Genomic DNA, 25,827 nt, shown 5'->3' with positions numbered 1-25,827 from the left:
ATGCACACTGACAAAGTTAGATAGTTTGAAAACAGAAAGAGTAATACGAAAACTATGTGACAAATCATGATAACTAATCAAAAATATCTGCCAAAATGAATCTAAGCTGACCTCAATCTAAAGACATTTAACCTGGTCAACAAGATGAATTCTTGTGATTCACAAACTCTTGAGAATAAATCGGGTCGGGCTGTTTGGTTTGTTTGGAGTGGCCTTTTCCCGGCTGCTTTCCACGAGAGCTTGTCCAGATTGATATTGTGTACAAGTCAATTCATAGTGATACACACACATAAATCTGGTTAAAAGACATAGAAAGTTTGTAGAAACGTCTGTTGCAATCAAGGCTAAGAATTCACAATATCCATTCAAATATGACCATGGACTCTGGTATCATGTTAAACATTACTCCATCTTTCTCCAGTTATCCAGTTACCACTATTCTTCATCAGTGACAGACTTCCTCTTCAATATAGATATGTTTGACAAAGTCCTGACAGGAACTGGTCATCAGAGCTGTCAATCATCCGTTTCTCTCTGGAAACACTTTCCATAATCTTACATCATGGTCTATATTTCTAAAACCTGTGGCACAAGTGAGTGATGACAACTTCACTTGAAATAAGCTGTAAAATGTACTCAATAAAAAAGGTTTACGTAAGAGTCCTTCCAGAAAGTATGCCAGAAGGCTCTAATAACTCTGGCAATTACAGCACAGTAAAGATGTAAGCACAGGCTCTAGTTTAGCGCCTTACCTGTCGTCTATAAAATAGTTTTTCTTTAATGCATGCCCTTTTTGATTTTATATATGTTGTTTTATTGTTGCTCATCGTTTTGGCAATAAACCTTTTTTTGATTCTGGTCTGATTCTGGTTCAAAATAAAAGGACTACCTTATACATTTATGGAATCTTAGTTAACACAGCGGGACCCCTACACACGCTCACAAGTGCATGCTGGTTACTTTCTCATTGACAACAGTCTGCCCTTGTTGTTCTAACAAGCGTTTGTCGAACTTCACGGCAAATCAATTTGTGCTGCTTTCTACGTGCCCAGCCTGTTCATACCTCACTTCTCCCAACAGCTGTCACACAGAGTACACACCGTCACTGGTCTTCCAACAACATAGGAATACATATGAGCCATACATATTCATTGGCTACACTTGAGCTGACAAGTCAATTACAAACTAGTGGCTGTAAAGTCGTGGTGTCTGGGGGTGGTCGTGTCATCGTGGCCTGTCACTGCGACTGCATGAGAAGTGAATGGTGAATGTGGAGCGTGCATGGGAAACTGAGATGGAGGACTCATTAATCTGCAGGTGTGTTGATGCCACGGGGAGGAGCGAGCGCTCTGAAGCATGTTGCACTAAATCCTCCTCATTCTCATTCCACTGCGCGCTTGGACGTCCTTTGTTTCTCATTGTCCATGGAATTTGGAGTGGGGCATCCATGCTGATGCAAAATAGGGAAATTGTGCTATTCAAGCCCATTACGTTAACAGTTTAGCCAGAAAATCTGAACATGCAAAAATCCCACACATTCCAAAGTAGAGTGGAGAACCAAATATGACATTATCTACATTTGGCCTGTTAAAAAGTAGGCAGTTGTTTTTAGGGATGCTATGTAGATTATTGGTGGGTTTTTACAGATATTGATACAGTTTTTCTGCATTGTCCCAGTCTGTGTGTGGGTCATTCCCAGTTTGTCCTTAGTGCATCAGATTTGTCTTTTTTAGCAGACTCATGAGGAAAACTGGAAATCAATTATTTTGTATCTCAGACAAATATAATTTTGTTGTAATATTTACAAATGCAAAAAGTGAATTTGTGAACTTTACCATAACCCAATTTAATTTGTGAGCCTTGCTATGTATTGTAAAATCTTAATATCAGTAAATATCAGTTATCGGCCAAAACAGCAAGACAAATGTCAGAAATCGATATCGCCTAGAAAAAAAATCCACATTGGACAGTCCCTAGATCTTTTTTTTTTTGGGTCATATTCATGGGTTTCTGGGTCATGAATAGTTTTGATCTTAAATTAATCTACAGCAACCCATTAATCAATCAATCATTTGGACAATAGGCACAAAACCCTGACTCTTTTCAGCATCCCCAGAGTCAGAATCTGTTTTTTAATCACCTCTAAATTATGTATTCATTTTCAATAAATCAGATGAAATTGTTCACTTTCAAAACATTAAAATGTATCAAGACATGTGTTCAGTTCTCTTATTAGGAAAGAACGCCTTGTGTGGGTTAAGGTTAATTCTGATTGAAAGATTGAAAGCTCCAATGCCTGTGTGTGACTTAATGACGAGCGTGTGTGTGTGTGTGTGTGTTTTTGTGTGTGTGTGTGTGTGTGTGACTTAATGACGAGCGTGTGTGTGTGTGTGTGTGTGTGTGTGTGTGTGTGTGTGTGACTTAATGACGAGCGTGTGTGTGTGTGTTTTTGTGTGTGTGTGTGTGTGTGTGTGTGACTTAATGACGAGCGTGTGTGTGTGTGTGTGTTTGTGTATGTGTGTGACTTAAAGAAGAGCGTGTGTGTGTGACTTAAAGAAGAGTGTGTGTGTGTTTGTGACTTAATGAAGAGCGTGTGTGTGTGTGTTTGTGTATGTGTGTGTGTGTGTGTGACTCAAGGACGAGCGTGTTTGTGTGATTTAATGACAAACGTGTGTGTGTGACTTAATGACGAGCATGTGTGTGCATGTGTGTGTGTGTGTGTGTGTGTGACTTAATGACGAGCGTGTGTGTGTGTGTGTGACTTAATTACGAGCGTGTGTGTGTGTGTGTTTGTGTATGTGTGTGACTTAAAGAAGAGCGTGTGTGTGTGACTTAAAGACGAGTGTGTGTGTGTTTGCGACTCAAGGACGAGCGTGTTTGTGTGATTTAATGACAAACGTGAGTGTGTGTGACTTAATGACGAGCATGTGTGTGCATGTGTGTGTGTGTGTGTGTGTGTGTGTGTGTGACTTAATGACGAGCGTGTGTGTGAGTGTGATGGTGAGTTAGGGAAGACTAAGCCCATCACGTGACTTAAGAAGACCTCTTTAAGGACTTTTTAATCTTTAAATGTAACATATACATACATTCTTCAGGTCTGAAGAATGTATGAACTGAATATAACTTACTGTTTATAAGACACAGTGTATACACAGGTGACATTGTATACAATTTGTGAGTGGACATTAAACTAAAGCTGATCAATTTATTTCCGTACCAAAGCTATGTGACTTATAACTTCAGAAAAAATATAACTAGAACTACTTGACATTGTCTGCTTATTGAAAATGTATGCTACAATCATCTACAATTCATCTTTCAAACGTGAAAGTCTTATTCATCTTCTTCAGTAAGTTGCCACAGGCGCCACCATTATCTATGGCCTTTTCGCCGGTTGTGTGATCTTATATAAGGCTGTGGATCTCCATGGCAAATAAGTTATATACAGACTACAAAGCTGTTTTCAAGCTGCCCAGAAAAAGTGTACAAAGAGTTGTTGTTGGTTCACATTTTACACAAACCCATCTACTTTTGCAGTATTGCAGACTTTCTCCATTGAAATGAATGGAATTCCCACCGAAAATCCAATCAGAACGGGCCTACTAGTGTTGAAACATGCAACACATCTTTTTTACTTGTTTTGCAAAGCTCTTTCAGCATTGTTTCAGCAACACAACTCCTTCAAGAATTCTCTAATCAAAAGAAGAAGAACTGAAGGTGTATTATTTTCTCATCTCCCGAGTAGAACTGGCTGAAACAGAGGTGGTAAAAGCAAACGCCAGGGGGAAAATCTGTGAAAGCCGAGAAGAAGTTGTAAAACTCCACAACATATTGACCTAACTGCAGTGGGTTGGAGGATTGGAAGCCAAGCACATAAATCCATTCCATCATTAATGAAGGAATAAATGGGTGTCCTGAGGGGAGCAGCGCCGGCCCTCTCCATCTGTCTTCCTCTATGAACTCTACCGTCTCCACGTCTCCTCTCTCCTTCTCAAACTCAAGCACCAACACCATAATTCCCAACTCCACTTCCACAATACTCAGCAAACACCTTACTATTTGTTGACCTTGACGTCTAAATACCTGCATTTAGCTGTCAAATGACCAGCAGGATGTATGAATGTGTAATAAAGTGCACATTCATCCCAGTGTTCCTTGTCTTGTCTGACCCCATTGCTCATGTGTGGACACTGGAAGGTAGGCCCAGACCCAGTATATTAATGGTCTGGACTTCATAAATATTTAAGGTGGAGCATATGAGAGGAGGTGATGTGAGGCCTGGTGAATGCATTAGGCAAAGCAAAGATTTTTTATTATTTTTAATGCATTTTTTCCCCATTTTATATTACAATGTTGATCTTAATCTTCTTGGTATCTTGAATCTTAATAATAGAAATGGGTCCATTGACTACCGGTTCAGAACTGGTTCCTGCCTGCTCCTTTACATTATTGCACTCTAAATATCATTACAACAAAGCACACAAAAAAATGACTAAATCAGAAGAACAAATTAAGTGCAGAGTCGTGGGCATGGATATGACCACACACTTTACAAAAGCATTTTGGTCTGGAACCACATCCTGTCTCCACGATTTCAAATGGGTGTGATTGATAGTCAGAAATGTGTCTGAACAAGCATGGCAGAATCAACAAGCGAAGCAATAAATTCTATGAATCTTAGATAAAAGAAGGGAAATACATTTTTTGAATTCATAGGGGATGTCTTCTACAAATGAGTGCAACAAAATGGCTGCGGTTGGACAGTTCCAAGTTACAGTTTTTTTTTTTTATGCCTTTTATGTACAGACCCTTCTGCATTCGAACAAAATGTTGAAGATACAGGACAATATAGAAATAATCAAACATGCATGAATCATGCATAAAAATACAACTTTGTTTAACCTTATGCTCAATTTGGCATAAAATGTCCACCTTGCTTCAGTCTTCACCTCAATAAGTGCGTCTACATGTACATGAATATCCTGGTTGTGATCAGGTCTTTTAAGGCCGTTTTCACAAACTCCATGTGCCACTTGAGACGTGCTCAACCTCTTGTACATTTCTCCACTGTTAAAAATGACTTTACCAGAAGCTCTACAGATTTATGTTCTTATTTGAATGTGTCTTATCCTTCTGCTGTTGGAAACATGCTAAAAAAGTTAAGACGTTAGCAAAGTTAGTGTAATATTTACCCCGGGCCATGTCTGTGCCATAATCATATTCAGCAGGAATACACTATCTGGATTTCTCTGAGCGCTTGTAAACGTCCTATCCAGAATACGGGCATAACCAGGATTTTCAAGTGCATGTAAATGCAGTCAATGTAATGTATCACATCAAAACTATATGAAATAAACTGTGGTGAACTAAGCGTGAACTGAGCCACCAGAATCACTATTAACTTCAGAAATTTGAGCATTCAGCACTGGTACTTTCTGGTAACGCTCCACAAGGGCTGCTGCTTCAGAGATGCACTGACCCAATCCTCTTCTAGTCAAATCCAATTCCTTATACAGTGACTAACTTTTCTCCAGCAAAACACATGAGCATTACTTGTTGCCCACTGAATACCATCCCAACAGGTGCCATTAATGATGACTACATCATTTATAATGTTATGGCTTTACCTGGCAGGAGTCATCTGTGAACATTTGTTTAGTCGTAACTTTTATACAGGTGTACAAGGTGTGTGTGTGTTATAAAGATAAATTACAATATGTGAGCGTACTTCGCGATGGAAGCGTGCAGGTGAGTGAGTGTGTGAGCTTGAATATTTATGCATGAGTACGGAAACATTTCTCTATGAATAAATGCATTGGCCTTTGACAGTGGAATGGCGAGGATGAAGCACTGAGCAGGAGGAGGAAGTGGGCGAGAGGCGGGGAGAGGTGAGGGGTGGGAAAGGAGGGAGGTAGTAGTGAACATGAGATAGTGATTGGTTTGCCATGGCATAATCTCTGCGACACAAAGTTATGTCAATGCAGAGATACTGGAGGTTATAGCAAAATGCTGGGCTGAGGAAGCGAAAGAAAGGATATAGGAGAAATAGATACAGCAAAGTTTGGAAGGGCAAACATGATTGAAAATTGTGAAGCAGTGATGGAGGAGGAGGAACTCAAGATTTAATCAGTCTATACCTTCAGTAAGGGCATTGGGGCCTGTCAAGGCAACTTTGTTTTCCAATTTACTCTTGTTGGAAAACAAGAATGTTGAATGGAAAGTACATCTGTGTGAGCCTATGTGCGCATGAAGTACCGTATTTGCAGGAGTATAAGTTGCACAAGCCAAAAAATGCATAATAGAGAAGAAAAAAACATATAAGTCACACTGGAGTATAAGTCGCATGTTTGGGGGGGAAATTTATTTAATAAAATCCAAGACCAAAAACAGACATTTCATCTTGAAATGCAATTTAGAATAATAACAGATTAAAGAACACCTTCAGCTACATGGCGCACAGACAACGAACTGTGGTAAGTGTCTGGTATGTTAACATAACATAACTGAGTGAACGTCTTCCCAGTGATGACAGAGGCGGATGTCTTTCCTGTAACCTACGGGTTACCGTTTATTCATGGAACTTATTTTCGTACTTTTTCTTGTTATGTCAAGATGGCGGATGAAACACATTCTACATCCGGTTTCATACCCTTCAAAATAATACATTTCTGGTATTTCAAAATAAAACATTACATAAATAATAAATTGCACTATGCCGTTTTCGTAACTCACAAATTAGTGCATAGACACACGAATATTTACAACAATAACAGTTATTCAGATAAGTATGGCATAAAGAACATGCTAACAAGTTGACCAAAGCATCAGTATTACCCCAAATCACTAAATCCATTGAATTATTTTTCTAATGTACACAGAGCCAAGGTGAGTATTTTGCCAAAGAAGTTGAAAGAACACAGTTAACGTATGCCCTGGTGGCGTCAGCGACTGAACCTGTTTGCACCAGGTTAAATGGGTGAATTATCTATTATAGAGTTACTGCCAAAATGGGTCGGATACAAAATAGTGCATTGTCCATATCAAGCCATATATGATTTTTGAACTGACCCATCTTCAGCCAATAAAAAGCCAATATTTCAGAATCCCTGGCAAGGCTCACAAATGGAAGTAAGTAAGTTGAAGTTAAGTTCACAAATTAAGTTTTCCCATTTGTAACACTTAAAACATAATGTATATTCTTGGACAGACTATAATGTGTTACTTTTTATGATGAGTGTGTAAACATACAGTCACTTTGCACAGATAGGCCCGGTCTAACCTGGGAGTCAAACTCACAACCTTCTAGCCACCAATTATACCTACTCCGATATCATAACTGAATTTAGAACCAGAACCTCACATCCCTAACAGAAAGTCCTATAAAGGCCAACTGCCGAATATGTTTTGGGAAATGTCTGGAATTTGGATAAAAGTTTAAGGGGTTATTGAGGCAAATCAACAGCTAAAGATTAACCAACACCAATAGACAAATGATTTAAAAGGGGTCGTGGAAGACGTTTTTGTTTGAACGTGTTTACTGCTGTTTGAATGTATTAGATAGATGTATTAGATATATATAAAAAAATAAATATAGAGAAACAAATTGTAAGAATAAAACAGTATATATTTTTTGGGATAATGCAATGTAAATTCTAAACACCTTGAATCACATCCAGATGAACACACTCTGTCCACTACGCCTTTTATTCAAAGTGCCTGCACCTTCTGCTCTGTTGTATTACTTGTCGGGAGTTCCTGAAAGCTCCTGATTGAGGGCTGTCTGTGTTGTCAAATCCGAACCACTTTCCAACACTGGCTCCGGCTCTATTTAGAATCATTGTGCTTTGTTGACCCGAAACACCAAGTCTGAGAGAGCGAGGTTAATGCATTTTCTCCAAAACAAACCACAACAGAGCACACACAAGGGAAACTGAAGATACTGCCGAAAGGAAGAAGAATTCACTTTGTGCCACTAAAACTGACAATGACAATCACACTACAGAAAATGCATACAGATGGAATGTGTTAACCAAACTTCAAAGACATCTTCTGATCAGTGTAGAGCTGCCGCTATCAATTACTTTAGTAATCGAGTGATCTATCAATACTTTTCTTCAATTACCGTATTTTCAGCACCATTAAAAGCCTTTAATTTTCTCAAAAAACGCTTTATAATCCAGTGCGCCTTATATATGGATTCATTCTGGTTGTGCCTACTGACCTCGACATGATTTTGTGTGGTACATGTTTTGTTTCGCTTAATGCGCCTTATAGTCTTATATAGTTTATATATGAAAAATGATCAAAAATAGACAATTCTAGTGCGGAAAATATTTAATTTTTTAAATAATTTTTTTGTACATTCATTAAAAGCATATGATTTTTTTTTTTTTTTTTAAATAAACCTTATAGTTCATAGTAATAGACAAATAACCAATAGGAAGTTTAATAACAGGGGCCAATGGATGGATGGATGGATTTATTCTTTATTTCACATGTGTGTTTCACATGTATGTCCCCAAAACAGCAACAGTTCACTTCACCAATCCAAACTGTTCTTTTTGTATATAAAGAATATATATAAAAGACTAATTAACTAATTAACTGTTTATAAACAGTTACAGTAGCTATGAATTCATTTGTGTTTCTGTCACATAACTTTAAATAAGAAACTTCACGTTGAGTGAGACCAATGATCCCTGGTGTTCTGGGCTGTGGCTCTGCATTTTGTCATTTTGCAGCATTAGCTCTGTTGTCCTCAATGCTGTTTCCATGAATGTATTGGCTGTTTCAAAGCACAACAGAGGAGAGAGTGGCGGATTTTTAACTCACGAGTGTGACTGGGGAAACGTTGTTTTGTTGTGTGAAAGAGCACAGAGGACCACGAGTATGAAACAGAAAGTGTGCGAAGACGGAGCAAAGACACAGAGGCTAAAGTGAACGGCATACGGAGCTAATGCTGCAAAATGACTGCAAAGATAGAGCTCAAAACACCGTTCTCTTTCACTCAACTAAATTCTGCTTTCCAGTCACACTCATCAGTTCCAAACACACCACTCTCTCCTCTGTTGTGCTTTAGATGCTTCTTGTCCGAGCGGAACAAGCTCTGTGTTAAACAAAAGCGCCACAAGTCGTTCTATATAAATAATTTAAAAAATCATCGAGGCAATAAAATACTAATCAAAGATTTTTGTAATCAAATGGCTCGATTTACTTGATTAATCGTTGCAGCCCTAGAGCAGTGCAAAATCTATATGCAAAACGTTGTAAGCATGAAAATTGCCCATAATATTGTATAATTTGTTAATTAAATTGTTATTAGTTCTGTATGAAATGTGTATAACAACTTTCTATTTAGTGAAAATTTTAAATGCAAACAAACGTTAGGCCGTCCAAACTCCAGGTAATGGGACAAACGAGACAAAAACTAAGAACAAAGTACAACGTTCACCATAGGGTTTCATTGACATAATGATATTTAGACGATTATTTTGTCACTACAGAAATGTGTTAAAACATGTCTTTAAGCGTATTTAGTCAAGGTTTAATATTCAGACAAATGTGAAATGTCTGTAAAATGAATCACAAAAGTGCAGAAATATCACCTTATACCTTTAATTGAAAGTTTACAACATACCTTTTTTTCATTTTTAATGAGCTGATTTTGTGACAATATACTCACTCAAATTGTTATCTAAAATTCAATACATTGTCCACCCCTAGTTAACCAATAAACGTATAAAAGCAAGGAGGAATAGAAAGAATATATATAATTTAATAACAATAAATTGCAAAATGTGTTGAAGACAAAAAAAAAGGCTATTTTTGTGCACTTCACCAAACTTTCCTTCAATGTCTATAAACGTTGGTGTATGATTGCGTTTGTGAGAGCAAACGCAGGACAACAGATGGAAATAGCTACAATGCGGCATGTTTACAACGTTTAAATCATGTATGTTCATTAACGTGCACCGTCTACGAGTCTTGATAATGATTCCGTGCATGAACATTTCCAGCTGCGTGAAAGACAAACATATCTCTTCAGTTCGAACACATGGCCGTCATAGCACCCGTCTGAGCACTGCATCATTAATCACTGATTCTGCCTCTGGATCCAGACTTTACAAAGCGCTGATGATGATCAATGGTGTTTTTAAATGAAGCCCCGGTTTTAGACGCTTTCTGACGCCGCACTTAACACACAAATAAAGTCGTCCCTGTGAGAATACGGATGAGAATTGCACACACTTAAGCAGCCCCCTCTCTGAGCCCTGCCCTCATACATATTAACGGGAAACCAGGCCATCAATAATGCACCTCTCCAAAACTCTGCCCCCCGAATAATTGCTGCTAAAAGGCGAAACCCTGCAGACAAGCCACGAGCTGCTGCAGCTGTGGATTCACCGGCTCGGTTTGCCTCAATCCTCACATCACTTGAGAATACTGGCTCTAAAACCGTTCCCTGCCAATGAAGCCAAAACTGCAACTCAATTAAAAACTATAACAGAAATTCAATATGGCAAACAAGTCTAAGGAACAAAAGTGTTGAGACAAAGGTACCTACAATGCTTCCCAATTCCTTGGCAAAAGTTCTATGTTTCTGTTCTCAATGTGGTCAAGTGTTTCCTGTAAGAAGCAATTAACCTTTATTTCCCCGGCTGTAATTTATATAATGCACATAATACACTTTGGGGCATTTTGAATACACACTAAAACAGAATAATACCCAATTATGCTCGTAAGCAGGAGGAAATTGAAACTAAAAACAGAAAGTGTCACATGTTCTTCATTTACCACATTTTGAGAGGTAAACTGGGATATTTATTATCTAAATTTAATATCTTCACTTTATTGGATGTAATAGATGCTTGTGAGCAGTGATCTTGTAATTTACCATCATAAGCTTTGCGCCCCAAAAAATGAATGGCCTCCTGTATACACACAAACATTTGACCCCGACATTTTTTCGATTTAGTTTTTTGTTTTTGAACAGACTGATAGTAGGTGATGTAAGGATTCTTGAAAAAGTGACAATTAGGCAGACCATGGTCAGAAGATTGAAGAAAGTTCATGGGATGTGCACCGGGTCCAGGAACAATAATATAATATAGTTATAATACACCCCGATAACAACAGCATTGTAGGTATTTTGTCCACACACGAACTCACTGGTTGGCGCTGGCTTCCATTAAACCCTGAACACACAATCATTACAAATCTCATGTCTATGCAATCGAAGACATCCTCGCGCATTAATCACAAGTTATTGACCCTACACCTACATGTCCATGGATCTCCAATAATATCAATGCACCGGCACAGATAAACGTTGCATGATATGAGAGTTAAAAAGGTTATTGATGATAACACAATGAGCAATGTGATCCAGTTTGACCTTTGACCTCTGATCTATGACCCCCTTCTATATAGAATCGCCCTTAAACGTGTTGCAGCAGCTCATCGTCTCTGTATGACAACAATTACAAAACACAAAGAGAAAGACAAACCGTGTAATCCCTCATTTGTCTAGGAGTGTTCCATCGTAGAAAACATATTCTGGACACTGTTTTGAAAAAACGTTTCAACTTCCGTCCAAATGTCATTGTCAATCTGCGGACCTGGTCTAAGAACTGAGATGAATAAAACAACAATCCTAAATAAACAGGAGTCACACAATCTTCGTAAACGGTGGGAAATAATCAACACTGTGAAACACCTTAATGCCAAGTAATCAATCATTTGTGGGAGGAATATATGATAAAACAATAATGTACTGCATCAAAGATAGTGAGCAACACTGTGACTTCAAAATATTTCCCTTAGCATCTAATCTTATTTTTACATCTGTGCAATGCAATGATAAGATCTTATTTTGAACAGAAAAACATCTGGTGTGATTTGTTGCAGCAAACTTTGATGTCTTAAAATCTGTCTTGAACCTTGAGGGGCTTAAGCCTATAGTACATTTCCTCCCGTCTATTTGGGAAGCGAGAAAAACATGACTTTGATATTTCTTGATAAGTACATGCCGCACATTTCCTCTGCCTCCTGCCAGTGTCACATGTGGCCCTGCTCAGCTGCTTTAATCAGCCGCTCCACCTCTCGCTGTGTCCTTTCTGTTCTCTCTCTCAAGCTCCCTCTGCCTCTTTGCCTCTCTCTCCTTCTCTCTTCCTCTCTCTCACTCCCTCTCCCTTCCTTTCCCGCTCTCTCCCTCCCTCCCCTTCTCTCTTCCTTTCTCTCCCTCCCTCTCCTTCTCTCTTCCTCTATCTCACTCCTTCTCTCTTCCTCTCTCTCTCTCTCACTCCCTCTCCTTCTCTCTTCCTATATCTCACTCCTTCTCTCTTCCTCTCTCTCTCACTCCCTCTCCTTCTCTCTTCCTCTGTCTCACTCCTTCTCCTTCTCTCTTCCTCTATCTCACTCCTTCTCTCTTCCTCTCTCTCTCACTCCCTCTCCTTCTCTCTTCCTCTATCTCACTCCTTCTCTCTTCCTCTCTCTCACTCCCTCTCCTTCTCTCTTCCTCTATCTCACTCCCTCTCCTTTTCTCTCCCTCCCTCTCCCGCTCTCACCCTCCCTCTCGCTCTTTCTCCCTCCCTCACTCACCCTCCCTCTTGCTCTCTCCCTCCCACTTCCTCTTCTTCTCTCCTCCTCCCTCTCCCTCTCTCTCCCTCCCACTTCCTCTTCTTCTCTCCTCCTCCCTCTCCCTCTCTCTCCCTCCCACTTCCTCTTCTTCTCTCCTCCTCCCTCTCCCTCTCTCTCCCTCCCACTTCCTCTTCTTCTCTCCTCCTCCCTCTCCCTCTCTCTCCCTCCCACTTCCTCTTCTTCTCTCCTCCTCCCTCTCTCTTTCTCCCTGCCTCTGTGTAAAGCTGTGCACTGCCTTCCTGACAGACACATTTTCCCATCACACAGGTGAATGGAGAGATGTTTCACTGCTTCAGAAGCTGCAGTGCCACATTCACTTTCCAACTTCCACAAAAACTTTAGTATTTTATGCACAAATAACTCTGTGTATATGTTACAGTGGACACATGAATTGTTAAGTAGACAAACTGACTTATTATGGGCCTTAGATATTCATACTCCAAGTATGTAAGTATTTTCCTCAGCATGTAATCTTGTGTTGTACAATGCAATGATAAGATCTTATTTTGAGCAGAAAACAACTGGCATCATTTGATATGTTGTTTACTCATCAAAACATTGACTTGTTTTGTAGGCATACAAGGTTGAGATGCGATGTTCCACAGTATAGCATTAAATTTATCTCCATAAAGATAAGCACCACCAGGCCAAGTTACAGGTCCACTCTGTGGAGAAAGGGCCCCGCTCACAGTAAAAATGCATGTCTTACAATAGTAGAAAAAGCTTCAGTTGTAGTCTGTAGTTTTTTTTCTACTATGGAACACGCCTGGACGAATGAGGGATTACACCGACATGTCTTACAATGTAAAGCTGTTACGGAACAAATGCAAGATAGTTATGTTTAAAGTCTTACAGTGGAACCTTTCAGGCAAAGCATCTACATAGAAACAAACAGGAAGAGGACACAAATTAAGTTATCCATGGGTTTTAGAATGATGAAAACTAGGACTGTTGCCACAGTGATTAACAATTTAAAATTAAATATAGTATCTTTTGAATGAGAAAAAAGTCCTCAAAATGTTGGAAGCTGAAAAGCTGAAACCCATGAATATTGTTCAACTGCCAGTTTCTGTTTACACTTGGTTTCTAAAGAGTGTTTTTGTCAGTATTCAGCTTTGTTTGATCAGATTGCTTTGGAGGACTGGCATGATAGTTGATTATTTTTACTGTCAGTGACTCTTCATGAATTAAGACACTGAGCGTTTTGTTACTGACATCTGGCATTTTGCTGGGAGAATATTTCAAATTAACTTCCAATGATAGCCAAACCTACTGACACCAGAGCCCGGAGTCAAAAAGAACCGTGCATTTTCTACCAAGTTTATTGTGGCGGTGCATCTGGTGCCTGTGACATATGCCAGTTTCTATTCTCTCTGGAGTGCCACAGCTGTGAGTCCTGACCTGCGTTCCACTCACTCACCGATCTCACAGCTCTCTCCAGAGAAGCCCTGCGGACAGTAGCAGCTATAACCGTCGCCCTCCTGCAAGCAGCTGCCACCATGGAGACAGGGGTTGGTTTGACACGGGTTACTGTCGCCTGCAATCACACAGAAACACAGGAAAAAAGCATTCATAACTGATTTCCAACAAGAAAAGAGCAGTGAAAAGTGCCGTTCATTCATTTTTAACCATATCAAGGTTGAAATATGGTGACTGAAAGCATCTAGATAAAGAATATTTAAGAATAAAGTGTTTGGTTAATGAAAGTGAGAAATAGTTTATTCTTTTTTGACATTTTTATTATTCAAATAACTTTCCTACATAGTCGTAACAATTACGATTATCAAAATATGAGTACACAATTTTTATAGTCAACTAGTCACACTTCATCCATTCATTAATCCATTAATCGTGACCAATGACAGAGAATAAAAGTAAACTACGAGACCAATATGGCAAATACTGATCTACAATCCAGCATGTTTGTTTGACATCTATGTAGTTGTCATGTATTTATATTAAAATCCACTGTCCTAATCAATTAAAGTTAGAACTGAAAATCTACAGTCAACAAAATGAGAATTACAATGTATAAAGTAGAAACATGTAATCCCAAATGAACAGACAACACTTGTAATAAGGCCGCGGTTATTTTATTACTTGGTTTACGGCTCCGCCGCACTTAGATGATTGATTTCTATAATATAAATAAAATCAATTATTATAATTAAAAAAAAAAAAAATACCGCCGACAACGCAAAATAGCCTGAAATGAAACACAAAAAGCGGTATTAAGTCAAAAGATAACAGCGCGTGAAGCAATATTTCATCAAAATCCTGCGCTAGTCATTTATTTTGGAAAGCATTGTTGTGACGGAGCTGGTCCGTCCCTGCGCCCGGCGCCGGAGAACATGTGAAGACGCACATGCCCGTTTCCTTGTCTGCTCCGCACAGCGCCAAATCCTTTAATCGCAAATACACATTTTAAACCCATTTACCACATTTTCTCCAGCGCGTTTTGCCGTGACTAAGGGTGCACAAGCGTCAATTCTACTGTTGTAATTAATAAACATTTAATATTGTAATGCATTAATAAACCTTTCAGGGTTATGCATATTGGACACACGCACACACACACACACTTCACATTCTTGCTCTGTCTGCTTGTGTCTGCTTCTCCCCCAACTTCTCTGTCTGGGTCAAGGGTCGCACCTCACGACCATATTAGGAAGTGGAAGGTACAGCCTGGTACGCCTGGTGCCAGAGAAGATCCACCTTGTTATGAATAGGAACAGCTTGAGGGACAGGTGTGTTTTAAGTTTTGTAATTGTAGAGAAGAAAAAATCTTTTGAAATGGAAATTATATTCATATTTATATTTCGTCTGCCTGTTATAATATATTACATTTCAAAATCTGTAAACCAAGCAACAAAATAACTGCAGCCTAACCAGGTCAATAAAAAACATTCTTATAGTAATTGAATCTCTGAAAAACAATGAAAAACAACACACGATACTACAAACAATATAGACATTTTATTCTGCAGGCAAATTCCAAAAAGGGACTTTTATAACGGCTAGAGGGGACGTTGATAAAAGTATTTTTCAAAATGGGAATACACCGACAAGATAACAAACGCAGATAAAACTTGACAAAGCACGAATGTCTGAAAGATTGGCCCGGAGCTATACTAAGCGAGAAGTTTAAAATGTCTGTCTCAATCCACATTAAAATAAATTCTGTAGGGACAAAGTTTCACATTCTGTAAAATAAAAGGTGGAGTAAAACTCGGTTCATTTATCAATCTTATTTTAGCCCGTGGAACCATCTCTGCTTATGACTTTGTACACTGACAGATGGGTTGTTTACACCCGTCATGGCTGATTCAGGCGAAGGACAGTGCTACCTCCAACTCACATCCCAGCTCCTCTGCTCTGCCAAGGACCTCATAAATTAACCAATCAGGGCCCGGTTATGCATACTTCTTTTACAGCTGAAGTCATAAACATATTTAATATCGCCGGGAAGCAACTCGACGCTGCTTTACTGGAAATGCTGTGCCGAGTGTATGGGGGAGATGGAGGAGATTAAGTTGTAATAATGGCTCTTATAGTGTGCGATCGGACAGTGGGAGGAGCGGGATTTCACAAGGACGGTTATACCACCACGTTTTTTTGCACTAAGGGGAACAAGTTAGATTAAGCATCTTTTTATTACCGACGTCCTGATAGGATGGCAGCCCCCGGACACAATCTGCCAGGCCATTTAATACTCTGCCGCGTCTCCATAATAACACATTAATGATGTATGGGAGCGGACATAAAGCGCAGTGCCCATGTGTGTTTATGAATAAGAATATGTATGCATAGTAGCCTGACCCTGACTCCTGCTGTTCAATTTCCTGTTTAACATAGCGAGAGTCCAGCGCAGGGGGAGGAAATGATGGAGAGGTTGTCTTTGAAAATACATAAAAGTCCTTCCCGGAATGAGAAACACCGTCAGAGACAGGCTCATTTCTTAAATCAACAGCGAGTAAGAGAAAAACAGAGCCATACGTGATTTGAATTTGAATATTGTCTAAAGGTTAATGATTAGCTGATAGATATTTGCTGTTTGCTGAGAGACGCAAGAAAAAAATAAAAATAAATAAGGGTCACAAACTCGCCACAGGCAAGAAAGAGAAGGGAGACAGACAAAGACAACATTTTTTACATGATTCAAATATTTATTACATTTGGAGATTGCTTCAGCGCTCGGCAACAATTTCTAACAAGACCACAACGAAGCCAAAGTCTGTTTTCATTACCAGTTGAAAATTACTTACAGGAACAAATGTTTTTTTCAGAAAATGTGTGGAGTTGTCAGGGAAACAATAAAGGAACAGAACTGGGATTATATTTTCTATCACAAACTGAAAAAATATTAACCGACACAAACTAAAAGATAATATCCAAGGTTGTTTTAAAGATTGTAAAAATTTGAATATCAAGTATACTTCTTCTTTCTGTGAGATTTCTGCACATTTCTGCTTTTAACATTCATTAAAGGGGTTCTACCCGATATTTTTCATGTAATTAAGTCAAATCTGTTTTGCCCCTGTATTGTAAAAGAGGTTTTTTAAAGCTCTATTACTATTCATCTCGTTTTATTCTAGTTTAAAGTAGCACATCCTTATTTGAATACCGCGAGAGGTTATGGTTATAAGAAAAAGAATATGATTCAAATATGATATGCTGACAGTTTAAGTTCAAAGCTAAGGACATCCCATTCTTATGTTACACTGTCAGCCAGGAGAGTGTGAAAAAGTTGATATAGCATCTTTGCCATTGAACCATTTAATATGAAGTGTGTCCAGTTTGAATGAGAGCCCAGATTGGAGCGGTAGATCCAGAGGCAGTGGTGCACTCAGTGTGTCTGACAGCTCAGGACCAGGTCATACCCTCGCTGTAGCCAATAAGCCTCTGGATCAGAGCTTCTCAAACAGTGGTTCTTTCATGACTGGAAATATTTTTAGATCGCTATTGTTCTGCAAAAGTAAAGGGATTTGGGCATTATAAGTTTCATGTTCAGCTTAAACCTTTTGGTCTAAATTGATGAAACATTATACCGTCGCCTAGTTGGTTGGTGGTATTATAGTCACCAAAATTTGTATTTGTCAAATAATTATTTTATTTCAATTGTAAAGATCTATATGGACAACCGCAGAAAGGAGAAGACACTGGGAGATCTAATTAATATTTGGGAGTGAATCATGAGTTAAATCTTCCTGTTTACATAAAATACACACCTTTCTGTATACATCTTTTTTTTTTTTAGTTGTGCAACCGTTTTTCGTTAGTGCAGTTTTCCACACTCTTAGTCGATTAATCGATTCGAAGTTTGTTTTGAAGTTTAATGACAAACTGGGTGGGCAATATGGCCAACAATTTTTATCTTGATTTTTTTTGCACATTTTGGATGATTACTATTTTAATCAACTTTAAATTGTTTAAAAGTGACAGCAACTGCTGATCTTTAAGAAAGCTCATACCATTTTATATATTTATTTGTATTATATATTATATATAAAATATAATATTTATATTTATAAAGCCTATAATGCTTATAGTCTTGGAAATTGGTTCATTAAGTTTTTTACAATGTCATCTATTGTAAAGCAATTCAACATTTGCTTGTTTTATTTTCATCTTAATTCAATAGTCTTTCTGAATCCTTTATTGGCCTTGTTATTGGCCTTGTCTCAATCCAGTTCATGCTGAATTCACTGGCCTGTCTCCTGTACTTTGAACAATATTACCGTCAGGCATAAACTCCTTTCAAATATAAAGGTTTGCTTGCTCTTCTCAGCTAGAATAGTCTAGTTACGGCGAGGGGAATAGGGGCAGAGCAAAGAAAATATTATATGTGCAGAAAACCTAAAATAAGAAAAATGTATGGCAAAAATATTTAATTGATCTGCCCATTACTAGTTCACTAGACTCTTCCAATATTTGTGTGGCAGAGTGGAACTGAAAGCGCCTGCAATGCGAAGGAACAATAAACTTGTAACTTTCACAGGTTAAACTACATAAAGGTGTGCTGCAATGTTTGTTAATAAGTGGAATATAGCTTTCATTTTTTCACAATGAAGTCTGAACTGTTAGTTTTACCGAATGCTTTAAGAGCGGTTGCAAAATCAGTGTTGTCACACCGTGAACACGCTGTAGCCGCAACCTCGTTATTCTCGTCTGAAATGTGCTAAACACATCGAAATTTTACGTTTTACACGACAAATCTTGCAATAACACGGAGATGTGAAGCACTGCACTGCTCTCAGGAGGGAAAAGGGCTCTTTGGGCCCAAATGGAAGATTTGTCCCGGACTAAGAGAATGTTTCAGCGGCATGTGTGGCAAGTCTGGTCCAGTGCTATATGCTACCGACATTTCACAGAAAACAGTTTCCAAAACCTCGCGAAGTATCTACTTGGATATGCGAAAAAGTAAGTTGCAAGATATTTTCACAACAAGGCAGTTGCGCGTGTAGATCCACAGTGCAGATCCACAGTGCAGATCCACAGTGTAGATCCACAGTGCAGATCCACAGTGCAGATCCACAGTGTAGATCCACAGTGCAGATCCACAGTGTAGATCCACAGTGCAGATCCACAGTGTAGATCCACAGTGTAGATCCACAGTGCAGATCCACAGTGTAGATCCCCAGTGTAGATCCACAGTGCAGATCCACAGTGTAGATCCACAGTGTAGATCCACAGTGTAGATCCACAGTGTAGATCCACAGTGTAGATCCACAGTGCAGATCCAGAGTGTAGATCCACAGTGTAGATCCACAGTGTAGATCCACAGTGTAGATCCACAGTGTAGATCCACAGTGTAGATCCACAGTGTAGATCCACAGTGTAGATCCACAGTGCAGATCCAGAGTGTAGATCCACAGTGTAGATCCACAGTGTAGATCCACAGTGCAGATCCACAGTGTAGATCCACAGTGTAGATCCACAGTGCAGATCCACAGTGTAGATCCACAGTGTAGATCCACAGTGTAGATCCACAGTGCAGATCCACAGTGTAGATCCACAGTGCAGATCCAGAGTGTAGATCCACAGTGTAGATCCACAGTGTAGATCCACAGTGTAGATCCACAGTGCAGATCCACAGTGTAGATCCACAGTGTAGATCCACAGTGTAGATCCACAGTGTAGATCCACAGTGCAGATCCACAGTGCAGATCCACAGTGTAGATCCACAGTGCAGATCCACAGTGTAGATCCACAGTGTAGATCCACAGTGTAGATCCACAGTGCAGATCCACAGTGTAGATTCACAGTGTAGATCCACAGTGCAGATCCACAGTGTAGATCCACAGTGTAGATCCACAGTGTAGATCCACAGTGTAGATCCACAGCCCGGAGCCGCGCTGTCTGGATCCACGGCCGCCGCAGTCCTCCAGGGAGAGCCCAGTGTATTGGTGAGCAGCAGCACATTCTCTTCTCCTCATAGTCATTCTCATCCGCTTTATTTTCATGTTCTGACGAGGCTCAGGCTCAAATATATGAGGCAGTTCTTCGACATATGCTGTTCATCACCTGTGGAAATCGCTCACTTGACGAGGATTTAGTTGTATTTTGCTCGATCTCGCTGTCCACTTCAGTGTAAATATCCTCAGTGTTGGCACGATGTGACGACATATTTCCAGGTTAGGTTAAGGCAAAAACACAGACGCAGCAAAAGAGCGTAATTCTTTAAAATAATAGTTTCTTTTTTTAAGCAGAGTATGTGAATATATTAAGACTTGGATACTAAAGGCCGACGATGACTTGAAAGTACAATTTCAAATAACTTTGCAGCCCATCTTTAAGACTCCTCAAAGATACAACTTGTGGCTCTAATTAAGCAATAAAGACTTGTTAAAATGCGCTGGGCTTTAGTTTCTCCTTTCTTTGAAAATAGTCATGAGGGAGAAGTGTGAAATGCGCTGATGTCAGTCCGCTCCATGCACACGGCTGGACACAGCCTAGGTGTCCAAAGCCTAAGCTACATCGAAAAATGTAGCCTTTATTAACATCATCGATAATTGAAGTCCCCAATTAATTTAATCAATTTTTCGCCCAACCCTAGACAAAAAAATGAATTAGACTTGAATCAGTTAAAACAAAAAACACCTCAAAAAAGAAACATTTACACACACGTTTGTGGCTGTTTAAAGTCTAGAAGCGTTTCCTGACTTGGGCTTCAGAATTAATTCTACAGCTTGTTTTGGTTTTAGTCCTGTGCTTTAATGTAGATTGTAGACCTGTGCTCAAAGATTCTTCTGGGTTGTACGCTGATGGTTCTTGATTAAAGCTTTGGATTAGACAAGGCTTTTTACAAGATTAGTTTTACATTAGTCCACAAAAGTTACACCTATTCAGTGCTCTCCCCAGGATTTTTTGAAGGGATGGTAAATATGCCTCATACAGGGTCGCATTTTCCGCCAAGGATGGTTTAACGTTCCTTCATTATTTCCAAAGGTACATGCACCCTAAACATACTATTACATGGTGTATAGACCTAAACATACTATTACATGGTGTATAGGCCTAAACACACTATTACATGGTGTATAAGTCTAAACATACTATTACATGGTGTATAGACCTAAACATACTATTACATGGTGTATAGGCCTAAACACACTATTACATGGTGTATAAGTCTAAACATACTATTACATGGTGTATAGACCTAAAAATACTATTACATGGTGTATATACCTATTCAACATCAAGAAATTTGAATATTGGCTACGGAAAACCTAATGGAATCATGGAAATGATGAATAAATATAAAGATAGTCATTTAAATGTATTACCAGTGAGGACTGTATCATAATGCACAATTGTATTAACAATTGTTGTATGTAATGCAAATGTGTACAGTTTTAGCTAATGGGTGAAGGCCGTATTATAATGCTGAAATCATTTAGACACATCAACTCTGCTGGGCCTTTTCATCCATGGGACACAGGCAGCCTCATAGTCAGGATCATAGAAGATCAGAGTCAGATACTTTAGGTCAGAGTCAGATACTTTATTTTTTGGTTCTTACGATTATATTGTGACCTGAATAATCACAATTATCGATTACGTAATAATCATACTTCCCTATTGTCAAACGATTATTCTTATTGGACACTGAGATTAATAATGTCACTGTCTTTGTTATAAAAAAGCCTTTTGTAACTGTTTTGGAGTCATCAGAATGATTAAGAAATCAAACAACAACTACAGTTGTTTTTACAATAGTTGATTAAGCATTGAAGCCCTAGTGGTCAATGTTTTGTCATTGCTATGGGTATTAGTAACTGCATGGTTCTTTGAAAAGCCAATCTTGAAGAAATGAATACTGCTGGGTCTAGAACCCTTAGTAAAGCCCCAGCTTTGACCTCTCTATGCATGCAGGACCAACATTCTTCCATCCTCCATTTTTGTTCACAGACACTGACACTGTCTGACCAGGTCTCACCCCAATAATGAGTTAAAAAGCCCTTGTTCTCAGCCTCTATCTGGGAGCGTTGATAAATGGTGGCTGTTGTGCACAATGAGAGCTGGGCTGTTGAGCTGTAGCAGGGAGAGGACATTGATCCAATCTCCAGACAATTAGTAACGACTTATTAGCTACAAATGAGAGCGGGCTGTTGCCAGCTGTAGTCTGCAGTCCATGACGTCACGTCTACGGTGGAAAGGGCTGAGCCAGCAGTTATTTTGAATAAAAACAACTCAAACGCATGACAAAATACTCAGTGCGTTTACATGCAAACGAAAAAAACGTTTTTTATAACATTCAGTTTTGAGATCTTGGACAAGCTCTGTCCTTGTCCAAGTATATATGCAGACGAGAAAGTCAAATTTCTGTCCTCCTAACACTAGGTGGCGATATGCGTCGTTTCAGCAGACTAATACAACCCCCTATTCCGGTTGACCTTTTGCGTCACATATAAACAACTATCATGCGCATTTTCGAACAACAGCAAGATGGATAATTTTGTTCATCTCTTATGTAATGTCCGCATTAGTTATTGTGCAGATAAAGTGCACGCTAACCCTGGGGTCATCAGCGTGGGTCGTGGAGCATGCGCACAAGCCATGTCTAGTTTCAGTGCGATTACGCAACCGCATAATCTGGGTGTCTCAATCTGAGATTTTGAACGCTGATTTCTATCGGAGTGAGGTGTTTACATGCACACGAAGATGTCTGATTGTATCGGATTAAAGCAACTATTAAGTTTTTTTGTGTGAGTGTAATGTGAAGATGAGAATAATACTCCTTTTTCTGTTGCCACAACTGCCCTGACTGAACTATTGAAGTTAGCCTGCCAATCTGCGCCATCCACCCTTCGACCACAGCCATAAACTGCTGTCTTGAAAAAAAGATGGACAAGAAAAACACATTTGAAAATATAGGAGGGTATGAATTTAAGTTGAGCACAAATTATAAAAGGAAGCAATAGAGGATTGCTGAGTGAGAGAGAAAAATGCCAGCTCGGGAGGGCTGAGAGTCACACAGGGAGCCTTTTCCCTCTCTCCTAATGTTTGCTGCTGCTTTATGATTAATTGCACAGTGCTTTTAAAATAGGTCGCCTCTTCTTTTGGAGCAGATAGAAAGACATCAGATTGAGAAGTCTTTGTAGTAAGATATTATTGAAGATGGTATAGTCTTTAGTGCAGGGGCTGTTTGGCTTGAACAGATTCGTCAGAAAATGCTGCTGACATTTCACAGCTCTTTGGGGTCATCTTTAGATTTTTAAGCCTTTTTCGGAAAGAGATTATCTTCACATTTGTGACACATTTGGAAAGCAACTCCCCAGTGTCGAAAGAACTTTCAGGATTTAAACCATAAAATAGGATTGCGTCTGAACGCTGAGTAGTTTGCAAAATTTAGGCACTGACAGAAACAGGCATGTTCGCCACAGCAGTTACACACATGGATTTCTGTACCTACACCTGCTTATCGCCTACTGTGCTCGAACGCAGTCAACCTTGTAATAGCTTTGCTGAGACAGAGATCATGCTGCTGCCTGTAGGAGTGTTCCCCTCTATGAGCATGATAAGCCATCACCAGAGCACTGCTAGATCTTCCCCTTTAAAATCTGATACTAAAGGAAGTCGGTAAAAGGCGTGCATACACAGCAGTCACGGCCAGATGGAAGAAACTGCTAAGCATCAACAGGAGTACAGAACATTGTAGAGATTGTAGCCATAATCACATGCAGTGATTAGTCTGCGGATTAAATTATTCACAGCGTTGTGAACGTGTGTTGTCTGCATTTAGAGATCATAAGGAACAAATGACAGAACACATTTCAGTCGTATTTTGCTGGGCAATAATCAACTTTGACTCCAGGATCAAATCAAGATCTCAATTATTGGCTTGTTTTTTTTAATCAATAGGTCTACCAGCCAATCATGTTGCACATGAAAAGGCACATTTTTGGCATGGAATGTGGACTTTTTTCACTGACACTGTGGAGAATAAAATCTGTATATGAACTCAAGTCAAAAATCAATCAATAACATGATTGAAATGTAAGTGTTTTAAACTAGGTTCATGTCAGGGAAAATGTATGCAAGTCAATAATGTCCCTAAGAAGCACGGACGCATGAACTGCCACTGCCAGAGCACCAGTTTGATTAGAGGCCACTCCAAAGCCACTTGGTGCACTTCTTGGCACAGAAAAAAATCTCCCATTTTCTCATTAACTTAAAAAAAAAAAATTTAATGCTCAAAGCGCCTAAGACAGCGTTGCTGTCTATAATACATTTCCCCATAAGAATGCGACTTATACTCCAGTGCGACTTATATATGTTTTTTTCTTCTCTATAATGCATTTTTTGGCTGGTGCGACTTATATTCCAGAAAATACAGTACTTTACTGACATTGAAGTCAGTTGCACCAGTTTGGAAACACTATCTGATGTGTGCACAACGTGTTGGAGCAGAAGATTAGATGGTTTGAGTCCAACGGTGAAGAAGGTTGGACACACAATGAGCAGGTCAGTGTAACCTGCCTTCTGAAACCACTCTGAAATGGTTCTCTATTCATTCCTCTATCACACCTGTGTAACATATGTCAGCCCGTAGCTCTGCCGAACCCAAACAAAACAAAACAGCCATTATCCCTTCACCTGCATGTTGGGAGCACATTGCTGGTCTCTATTCTGAAAGGATTGATGAAAGTAGCACACAGTTTAAATTGGTCCAAGTAGTAAACAATCAACACTGGATTTACGTGAAATAGTTTTTGTTAATGCAAATGATAAGCTGACCTGAATCATTTGACATATCATGAAAACTAAATGTCGTGCTGCCCGGTGGGCGAATGGTTAAGGCGGCGCAGCGTCATGAGTTTGAATCCTGACTCTTACAGTTTACTGCATGTCCCTTCTCTCTCATCCCTATTCAAGCTGTCCTGTCTAATAAAGCCTACGGGCCAAACAATTGTTTTCTTTCCTCCGTGTTCCTTTATGCTTGGCCATATTTGTTACATTCCTCAACTTAACCAACTACGTAAACCTATCAAATATTAAGTCCATTACTGTAATAAACATATTGCACATTTTAGTTCCTTACACTGGTTCCATTAATTGAAAAGTAAAAAGAACTACAATGTTTTTTTTTTCATGGTGAAGAAGTTGTTTTTGGGGAATCATGGCAAAGTTTATTTTTTTCCTTTCTGTGTAGCTTATGCTTGGTAGGAAAAACACATTAACTTCCAGTGTCAAATATGTAGTAATAACAGCTCACAAAAGTAATTGCCCTTTCCCAAAATAAGAGGATGGGTGTCAAACTAACTGACACGTATGATGCACCCATGGGACCTGGGATGTGAAAGCCTCTCTGAGGTCGCCCTAGGGATCATGTTCACAAACATTTAATAGAGCAGATATAGTGACGTAATTTGTGCACTGGACTGAGCCGAGCAAGCAGATTGATGAGAACAGCAGGGAGACAGAGCTATTTCTGTCTGTCTGCTCCCTGCTGCGCGACCCGTCTGCTGGAAACACACCTGAGCATGTGTGTGAGGGTCAGGTGAAGCAGGGTGATATACACTATTTATCCTGGGGATGGATTCAAATGTCAAGCTCTTTCTCATGGAATCTAGACTCAAATCACTCAGAAAACTTGAAAAAATAGAGCCATGTTAGAGATAATATACCAAATAGTTTGTTTGGATCACAATTTAAATTTGATCATAATTCATGTACATTTAA

At 39.3% G+C, this 25,827-nt stretch overlaps 2 protein-coding genes across 2 annotated transcripts in view; one reads left to right on the top strand and one right to left on the bottom strand.

Moving 5' to 3' along the window:
• The window catches only part of polr2eb (RNA polymerase II, I and III subunit E, b), a 311,979-nt gene that overhangs the window by 172,745 nt on the left and 113,407 nt on the right, over window positions 1-25,827 (top strand). The window lies entirely within an intron of this gene.
• Window positions 1-25,827, bottom strand: part of ncanb (neurocan b) — a 110,266-nt gene that overhangs the window by 45,322 nt on the left and 39,117 nt on the right. Inside the window, exon 8 of the mRNA XM_072438482.1 lies at window positions 14,060-14,176. Within this exon, the coding sequence (XP_072294583.1) occupies window positions 14,060-14,176 (117 nt within the window). The remainder of the gene's footprint in view (window positions 1-14,059; window positions 14,177-25,827) is intronic.

The sequence above is a fragment of the Eucyclogobius newberryi genome, unplaced genomic scaffold (assembly GCF_026437365.1).
Source record: "Eucyclogobius newberryi isolate DKJ021-1_F unplaced genomic scaffold, fEucNew1.0.hap1 SCAF_9, whole genome shotgun sequence".
In the NCBI taxonomy this organism is placed as follows: Eukaryota; Metazoa; Chordata; class Actinopteri; order Gobiiformes; family Gobiidae; genus Eucyclogobius; species Eucyclogobius newberryi.
This window is presented reverse-complemented; position numbering and strand designations above follow the sequence as displayed.